The sequence below is a fragment of the Corvus cornix genome, chromosome 26 (assembly GCF_000738735.6).
Source record: "Corvus cornix cornix isolate S_Up_H32 chromosome 26, ASM73873v5, whole genome shotgun sequence".
Taxonomy (NCBI): domain Eukaryota; kingdom Metazoa; phylum Chordata; class Aves; order Passeriformes; family Corvidae; genus Corvus; species Corvus cornix.
The window spans coordinates 4,960,473-4,969,898 of NC_046354.1; the positions used below are offsets into that span (position 1 = coordinate 4,960,473).

The 9,426-nt window shown below is 50.8% G+C and overlaps 1 protein-coding gene across 1 annotated transcript; it reads left to right on the plus strand.

Moving 5' to 3' along the window:
• The first annotated feature begins 3,411 nt into the window (after positions 1–3,411).
• Positions 3,412–7,603, plus strand: LOC104692443 (sperm-associated antigen 4 protein-like). The gene is made up of 7 exons (XM_010404489.3): positions 3,412–3,525; positions 3,772–3,859; positions 4,082–4,142; positions 4,515–4,627; positions 5,198–5,365; positions 5,720–5,809; positions 6,565–7,603. The coding sequence occupies exons 1-7, from the start codon at positions 3,464–3,466 to the stop codon at positions 6,709–6,711; spliced, it is 729 nt and encodes a 242-aa protein (XP_010402791.3). The 5' UTR covers positions 3,412–3,463; the 3' UTR covers positions 6,712–7,603.
• Positions 7,604–9,426: the final 1,823 nt, after the last annotated feature.

Genomic DNA, 9,426 nt, shown 5'->3' on the forward strand with positions numbered 1-9,426 from the left:
AAGTATGGCTGAGGGTCAAGTGTATCTGTAAGAGGCACAGCAGCAATATTTATAAAACTGCCTTGGGGCCTCAGCTGTCATCTCTCTCTGTCACTGATTATGTTCCTTTATTTGTGACTTTTTTTTTTTTCAATAGACAGGAGAGTTTTCTTCTAGTTACAAAATTCAGAGTCAGCACATGAGTGGTTTCCAAGCAGTGGCTGGAGTTACTAAGCAGATAGGCAGAAGTGACAACTCTTACTGGCTTTAGGCAAAGGACTTGGGTTCCCACCTGGCTTTTTGGTCCTTTCTTCAGTTATGTAAGACTGTGGTGCATATATGAGCACATTTTGTTGGATACCCCATCAGAAATGCCACATGGGTCTGTTCCAGCTACTGTGGCTGTGTTCAGCAAAGCCTGGTCCTCTCTCACCACAGGTTTTCCAGCAGGAGGCCTGAAGCTGGGTGAAGGGAGCTCCTTTCAGATTGCCTTCCTGCACATCTCCTTTGCTTGCCCATCAGGCCTTTTTGGCTTCCCTTACAGCAGGACTCTGTGCCCCGTCAGTTGGTGCCGAGGGAACCAGGGGCTGTCCTTGGCCCTCAGTCAACAGAATCCCTTGTGGAGCAGGTTAAAGTAACTTGCAAGGGAAAGGGAGGCAACAGAGGCCATGTTTTTGTGGTTTCCTTTTCTTGGAGAACAAATGGGATCTTGCATGCAATGCCAGGTCTGAGCAGGGTGGTATTGCCCAGGCTGTAAATCAGAAGTGAAAAACCTCTGGATGCAATTGAGGGTAAGCTGGGAAGAGGAGAAGAAATGAGATACTGAGGATGTTTTATTATGGCAGGAAAGAAGATGAATGCAATGGTACTATTTGTGTATCCACTCTCTCTCTCGTAATTGTTTCAGCACTATGATCAGACCCAGTCTGGCAGAAGTTAGAAGTCCTGGAGATAATAAATTTTCCACAACTTGGGAGAGCAGTGGGAACAATTGGGTAGAGGAAACAAGCTCAAGTTAATACTTCTGTCCAGCAAAGGCAACAGCAATAAACTTTTATAGATAACACAAATTGATAGGAAAGGTATGGTTGTTCTAACCAGAAAATCACCTCTGAGTTAGTCACTGGGCACCAAAAGTCTATCTTTCACACACAAAGCTGCAAGAAACTGGGCTTCACGCGTTCCAGGGTGTGTGGTTCCATTACTGTAAGGTGAACAGGCCCCAGCTGATGGCCTCAGGGACAGCCTCCCTGGTACTGTTGAGGCTGAATTGTAATAACCCCCAGAGTTCAGACATGCATGGCCCTGCAGCATCCTTCCAATCCAAACCATCCTGTAACTGCATGATGATTCTATGATTCCTGGCCCTCTGCAAGCATCCTTTGCTTGTTTATGTGTAACTTCCTAGTTTGATGGTGGGATGAACCACCCAACCTTGAGGCAGTCCTCCCAGCACTGCATTTTGCAAAACAAAATGGGGACACCCAGATGCACCGTTGCTGTGTCACCCTGGGCACCCCAATTGTGAAAGCAGAGCCACCACGGCTGTGAGGTCAGAGCGTGGGGATGGAACGTGGCACCCCACATTCCACACTCCTCAGCTGACCTGCTGCCTGACCCCCAAGGCAGCAGGGAGGAGACAATGGGCCCTGAGGGTTTGCTGCAAACCCCAGTCCAGTAACTGTTGGCTGTTGCACTGGGCAGACATCCCCTCATACCCCTGAGGAGGTAGAGCTGAGCACGGAGGGATGGCGAGGAGAAAGGCTCACCAGACAAGCCGTTACGAGCCTTCCAAACAGTACTTGGAGCATGAGACTGATCAACCACTGGCAGAGGTGACTGTGGAGCTCAGCAGCTGCCCAATGAGCTGGTACGAAGTGGGCTGCTCCTGCCCAGGGTGTCAGGTTGGAACAGTAGGATGGCTGTGGTGTAACGAGGTCAGTGGGGTTAGAGCAGCCTGGGGAAGCTGACAGGTTTTCTGAAGACCAGCCCTGTGATGTGTTAAGTCCCCTTTCTGTGGGGATGGGTCCCAGCTGAAGAAGAGAAGAGACTCAAGAGACAGGCTTAACTTTTCTCTGGTTTCTTTTCCAAGGGATGCTCTTCAAGCTTATTTGGCAACTGGCAGGTGCCCTTGTCTCCCTGGGGAGAAATCTTCTGAGCACATGCCATCCTCACAGAGTACATACTACATGTTTCTACTCTAGACAGGGGACAGGATGGGAATGCCTGAGGGCCAGTGCAAGCCAAGGGGAGAGCAGAGGGTGTTCCCTAACCAGCAGCCTGGTGCTCTCACTTGGATGATGAAGCTTGAGCACTGCTTGTGCTGAGGCCAGTCTCCAGCAGAGCCAAGAGCAAAGCCCCTTGGCAGCGTCACTGGCACACCAGAGCCAGAGCCTCCAGCTTTGGCTGCAGTAGGACAAACTGCTGCCTAGCCAGGTGCTCAGGGGAGAGCCAGGCATCTGCAGGGAAAGGGTTTTCCCCAGCTCTGGTAAGAGTTTGTGCAGGTGTGGGAGAGCTCTAGGACCAAAGTCAGACAAAGCTCCTGTGCTTCCTTGCTGTGAAGGGGTTTGCCTAAGGCTCAGATAACTGACAGCAGCAGGGCTCCCTGTCTTTCAGGCAAAAGATGGTCCAGCAGAAGAAGAGCTTTAAAGTCTTCATCTTGTTGTTCTCAGTGGCTCTTGGTGAGTTTTCATGAGCAAAAAACTGAGAGTGACAGCCTGGCTGTGCTGGACACCAGCTTTCCTTCGGGGCCATTAGGTGTGGAAACTCCTGTGGCCCAAGGGCTTCCTGAGTGTGCCCTTGACTGGGACTGGCTTGTGGACCACCAGTAAGATTTCCAGGTAGTCTCACAGCCATGCTACTGGTCTGGCCACTGGACTGGATGGCTTGCTGCAAGGTTGAGAGAGAAGGGCATAGGTATTTCCAAAGCTGAACTGGGGATGCCCAGAGGGGAGGGGCTGTGCAAGGGGAGGGATGGGGAGGTACCTCCCCTAGCCCCTACAGCCTGGTCTTGGTGCTCACTGAAGCGAGGGGAAACAGGGAGTAGATCTGGGGCAACAAACACAACTGAAGACCGTGCTGGGATGTCCCCTGAAGCCTGGGCTGATGGCCCTCGGTCAGAGGTGCATCCTCTCTCTGCACCCCACATTCTGCGCTCCTCAGCTGACCTGCTGCCTGACCCCCAAGGCAGCTGAGGAGGAGACAATGGGCCCCAGGGGTTTGCTGCAAACCCCAGTCCAGTAACTGCCTCTCGGTGATGTGATTTGCAGCTGTTGTTTTCTGCGGGACTGCCGTGCCAGGATGGTTACCGTGGACAAAGGGAATGATGGAGGTTAGTGACTGTTGTGGGACAGACACCTCCTGCAAGGGAGGGTTGCTGGATAAATCTCCGGCTCTTCTGCTTCCACATGGCATGACCCGAAGAAGAAGCAGATTGTGTAGTCTTCCCTGGGAAGCCACAGTGGCTCTGGCAGTAGAGGTTCTAATGGAGAATTTTCTCTTTCAGGAGCTGACAAGTGTATTTCCAGCAGGACTGAAAACCCTCTGGTAAGAGAGATTTCCTGAACTGGAGCTGTGTCTGTGCAGAAATGTCAGCTAACCTTGTGCTACCTGTGCTCAGTTTCCAAACAGCAAAGGCTCCCATATTTCCATCCTGCCTTTGCCTTTTGCTCAGCTTGGGCTGGAAGGAAGCACTGGCAAAGCAGGGAAAGCATGTGTGTCTCCTCACTGAGCTCAGGTGCTTCACAGAAGGAATGGGCTGCTTTGACAAGATCTGCTTTTCTCTTCCTGCAGGAATTCACACACTTTGATTGAAACCCAAAAGTTGCAGAATCTGCTGGAAGAGGTCACTCAGCTGCGGGCGGAGATCAGCGGTTTGAAGGTGACCCAAGCTCTCCTTGGCATTGTTGGTGGGGTCAGAATGTTGTGGCCACAGATGCTGTTCTCACTCCTCGTGGCTCATGTCAGCAGCACAGTTTCCCAGCTCTGAGGGCACGCCTTGCCATGCATGGCTGACACCGAGCTCTGCCTCTGTGGGTGATGGCAGCGTGCTGAACTCTCCACTGATGCGGTCCTTTCCTGTGTTTGCTCATGGTTTTCCCAGGAACTGACCCAGACGGCTTTGGAATCCTGTGTCAAGATGGACTGGGCCCTGAAGAGCTCTGGTAAGGACACAAGCAGCCCGGTCTCCTTGCCTTGCCCTTTTCTGTGTGCTGTCCACAGCCTCAAGGGTGACTGGGGCTGCCCCCACACACGTTCCTGTGGGGATGGCACAGAAATGACAGACGTTCCTGGGTGGATGGAGGGGCCCTCCTCCTCTCCACTGCATCTGGAAAAGGAATGGCTGGGTTATCCTTTGCTGCCTCCCAGCACTCAGCCCTGTGGGAGAAGCAGTCACCAGGCATGTGGCTGCTGTCATTGCAGATGTGGACAGGACAAGTGGACATGGAGCTGGCCAGTGGCATCAGAAATGGTGTCTGAGCCAAGCCTTCCCAGGCTGTAGCTGCTTGCAGCCATTTGCTCTCCCTTCCTTACAGGAGCCACCATTGACACACAGAGAACTTCCCAGACCTATGACTGCAAAGACAGAGGTCTCTGCAGGATTTTACGCTTATTCTGGACTGCCAGCCCTCCTGATACTATTCTGCAGGTATGTTAGCAGAAATCATCAGTTTTCTTCCCCCCTGCGAATTTGGGAACCATTCTCGGGGGTCTCCCCTCAGCCCAGTGGTACTGCTCAAGCCCATGGTGTAGATGGATTCCTGAAACCAAAGGTGGAACACAGGGCTGGGCTTGCTGAGAAGCAGTGGTTCCTCTCTGGAGGGGAGTGGGGCCAAGCTGAGCTGTACTGCTGCATTCTGCCTCGGCCACAGCTGGGTGAAAGGCTTTCTTTCTACCTGGTGACCCTGTCTCCACTGTCAACCCTAAGAACTGCTTTTCAGGGTGGAGGCAAGAGGAGGGGGGGATGCCCTACAGAGTCCCTGGGCAGAGGTGTTTCTCCTTGTCCCTGACTAGGATGGTTTCGTAACCAGCATTCTCTGTTCTGCCATGCTGAGCCCACTTTGGCAGGCAGGGAAGTCCTTCTGCTTCTGTCCATTTCCTCAATTGCCCGTTGTTTTCAAGCTGAAATAAACTCCACAGGCATGTCAGCCCCAACGCTTCAAGCTACATGGGCAGTTGTGTTGGCCCACACGTCATTGCTCTTGCGTTCTGGTTGCAGCCAAAAGTTTTCCCAGGAAACTGCTGGGCTTTCAAAGGGCATCAGGGCCAGGTTGTCATCAGGTTGCCAGCACGAGTCCACCTGACTGCCATCACAGTGCAGCACATCACCAAAGAAGCCTCTCCAAGTGGGACCATCATCAGTGCCCCCAAAGACATCGCTGTCTTTGTAAGTCTGCTGGGCATTTCTGGTGGGGATCTGGCCCTGGGGGGAAGTCAGGGTAGGGTCTTGCTTGCTTTTGTGCCTCCTCTGAGCTTCGTGTCCTGCACTCCCCTGAGCACTGCCGTGCTCCAGTGCGACACTTCCAGGGCTTGAGAGCTCCATCCTTCTTAAGACCCGTTCTGGCCAAGCACCTAAGGGTTGACCAAAACACAAGGCAGAGACTGAGCTCTACCCTAATCAATGCCAGACTACTGCCAGAGCCCTGGGAGAGGCTGGGTGTTTAAGAGGGCTGATCCAGCTTGTACATTCTCTCTTTGTCGGGACGAGCCCGACTTGCTCTCCTTGTGCTTTGCCCCCAAGGGAGTGGATGCAGACAGAGAAGAGGAAACTCTCCTGGGGATGTTCACCTACAATATAGAAAAAGACCCCATTCAGACTTTCCCTCTGAAGGTATGCTCCACACGTGGGGGCCAGATGCCAGGGAGCAAAACAGGTTTGATTGCAAGTCTGTGGCAGGGAGGATGTGAATGTTTCCTCCCTGGGCAGAGAGTCCTGGATCACTGCCAAAAGAGACCTGGTGGGGCTTGGAGGGCTGAACAGCATGTGGTCGTGGTAGCCAAAGGACAGGGTCAGGCCTGTGGCAACACAGCTCCTGAGAGATCCCTGGCTGCAGCCACTGCCTTCAGAAAAGCCAGATGAACATGCAGCCCCTCCATCCAAACAACAAATGGACCTTGTGCCATGGAGGAACAGGGACAAGTGGTGGCAAAAGCTGTCAGGCATCACTGTTGCTCCACTCTGTGCCCTGCTGACTCCGGACAGTGTCGCCCCAGCACAGCATGCCCCTTCTCTCCCGGGGCTCTCAGCCTGCCAGGAGAAAGGCAGGCAGAGTGGATGGTGGGAGCTCAGTGGGGTCACACACCAGCCCCATGCACGGGACCACTTCCCAACCTCTCTGTCAGCACAATGCAGGGGGCAGAGGGAAAGGAGACGCAGCCCCAGCCGGGCCAGCATGCAGAGGATGCCGAGTGCCTTCCCTTGTCCCCAGTCTCCCCAGCAGCCCCGATACCAGCAGCGAGCTTCAGATCTCTATTCCTTCTCCCACCTACTTTTGGGATCTTGTTCCTGAGCAGAAACAGGGCTGGCAGGGTAAGACATCTTGATTTCACAGTTGCTTTTAATGGCCCCCTTTTCCCTCTTCACAGAGCATGCTGCTTCCCAGAGCCTTTTCACGTGTCAAACTTCTTGTGAAGAGCAACTGGGGAAACCCGTGGTATACCTGCATTTACCGAGTGCAGGTTCATGGAAAGATGGAAAACCGGAAAGCCCCAACCGAGGACCAAGATAAATAAAAAAGAAAACACAAAAGAAGAAGAAAGGGCAAAGGGAAGAAGGGAAATGGGGGGAATGATGTGGCAGCCCAATGTTGATTTTAGAGGATGCATGTGGGACTGTGTCAGGTGAGTTTTACATAAGATATTAGGAATCGTAGAATCATTTAATCCCTCTGTTGAAAGGGACCCATAAGGGTCATCAAGTCCAACTCCTGGCCCTGCACAGGACAGCCCCAACAATCACACTGTGTGTCTGACAGCTGGCTCAGTGCCATGACCACTTCTCTGGGAAGCCTGTTCCAGTGCTCAACCACCCTTTGAGTGAAGAACCATGTGGGTAAAGAACCTTCTGGGCGAAAAATCTTCTGGGTGAATCACAAAATCTGCTGAGTTGGAAGGGACCCACAAGGATCATTGAGTCCAAATCCTGCAACTCCTGGCCCTGTACAGGACCACGCCAACAACTACACCATGTGTCTGACAGCTGGCTCGGTGCTGTAGCCAATTCTCTGGGGAACCTGTTTCAGTACCTGACCACGTTCTGGGTTCTGGTTCTTCACTCAGAAGGAGAAGGTTCTTTAGCCAAAGGTTCTTCACCTGTTTCTTCCGGACAGTTACAGGCTCTTCAGGAGGGGTAGGCAGGGCAGAAGGGGTGTAGGAGGCCCTTCCAAGTCCTAGGTTCCATGGTTCTATGATTCTATGATTCTGTGACTGGTTGTTTCCAACCCATCTCTTCTAAACACCTGACACAGTGGTATATGTGTCCTGTCCCAGAAACAGAGTGGAAGCCACAAGTCCAGGGTTTAAGATGATGGCAGAATGCATGGAAACCTCTACTCCTTGACCATGGATGTGTAGTGAGAGACTAACTTGTGCCAGACCCTAGCACTACTGACTAAAATAAAAAAGCCATAGGCCCCAGGAGTTGTACTTCAACCTTTGTTTGATCAATAGAACTGTAAGCAGTAAATAAGGAAGTATAGGATGGGGACTCCACCTGCTCCCTGGGCAGGCCCTTCTAAGGCCTGACCACCCTTTCAGTGAAGAAATTCTTCCTCATGTCCAACCTGAACCTTCTCTGGTGCAGCTTGAGGCCATTTCCTCTCCTCCTGTCCCTGTTCCTGGGAGCAGAGCCCGACCCCCCCGGCTGCCCCCTCCTGTCAGGGACTTGTGCAGAGCCACAAGGTCCCCCCTGAGCCTCCTTTGCTCCAGGCTGAGCCCCTTTCCCAGCTCCCTCAGCTGCTCCTCATCAGACTTAGGACATATGACTCTTAGCTGGGAATTCTCTGCAAACCCCTTTGTAGCAATCTTGTGCTGGTTTATTGTCACTTAAGACAATCCAGTACAGGGATTTAATTATTTTGTTACCAGAAATTCGGTAAAATAAAAAACCTCCTTAACACCAATGTAGCATTAAGAAGCAGGATGCAGCTCCTCCCAAAGCTGGGCATGCTGAGTACAGGAAAGTTTCTGTTTATATACTGTACTTTGTATACATATTCATTGATTGTTCCAGACTAAACATACATATGATAATCATTTCCCACAAAATCATTAACATATTTCCCCTCCCCTTTGCTCATGTGTTCTTCTGTCCTGGGGGGGGTCTCTCTGGTGGTCGTAGACCCCAATGTTCCAGGTGACCTGGCTGAGTTGGCAGGGCACTGAGGCCAGTGAATTTCCAGTCCTCCTCCTCACACAATGGGCATTGTGCACTTTGCATAGGCCAGTAGTTCTGGAGAACAAGCCTTGTGTGAGCTAACCAGGTGTAGGCCATTTATCATCTGGTAACAATTTTATTTATGGCATTATCTTCATTCTGCCCCTTAACCTGGAGTCTCAATTGATAAATGGCAGAACTTTTAAGTGAGGTATTACCATTTTTAGTACTCCCATGTGTCGCGGTATCCCACAGTGGTAGGGAGGAGAAGAGAGATCCAGCAGGCAGGAATTGTGCAGCAAGATTGATTTATTTAATTATTTTACAACTCTTTTCTAGACTTTTTTCTTCATAGTCTAATTGGTCAAAGGATCAGCCACCTCTTGGGGTGATTGGCTAAAATCCTAAAACATCCATTGTCAAAATATTTTTCTACTGTCCTATAAACAAAGCTTTGCAAGGTCGCAGGTGTTCATAGCTTATAGAACTCTACTAATATCTTCCACGAGACAGAAAAATATCTCACAGGACTGGAAAGAAGCAAGAAAAATTCTTGCTAGCAGCATATTTGTATCCACACCCATGCATAAAAATCAACTCGGAGAACAAATATTCTTCCACGTGACCAATATATGGAAGTAGTTCACTCTGCTCAGTTGAGATTCAAGTCGAAGATGCTGAGGAGGCCTCTGGAGGTGAAAGCTCTAACAAGTGTAACTGTCACTTTCTTTATGTGACAAGCAAAGGAATCTGACATGGAAGCACCAGCAACAGGTAAGGAAGCCAACTTCAAACTATGGTATAGAATGAGCAGTGAGCCCTGCTGCACTTAAAGCTATTCAGGTGTCACATTTGCCCAAAGAATTCCCACTGTTCCTTCAAATAATGTAGGAAAGCTATTGTTGGAAATGTGAGGCTCTTTTTTTGCATTTCCAAAAAGATTTCAAGTTTAAATCTTATCTGACAGTTGAATCTCAAGTCACAAAGTTGTGCAAAACTTTAAGCCAACCTTCTATACAAAGCGGGTCTTGGAAACAAATTCTGCACTATACAAGGGTAAATAAAATAACAGT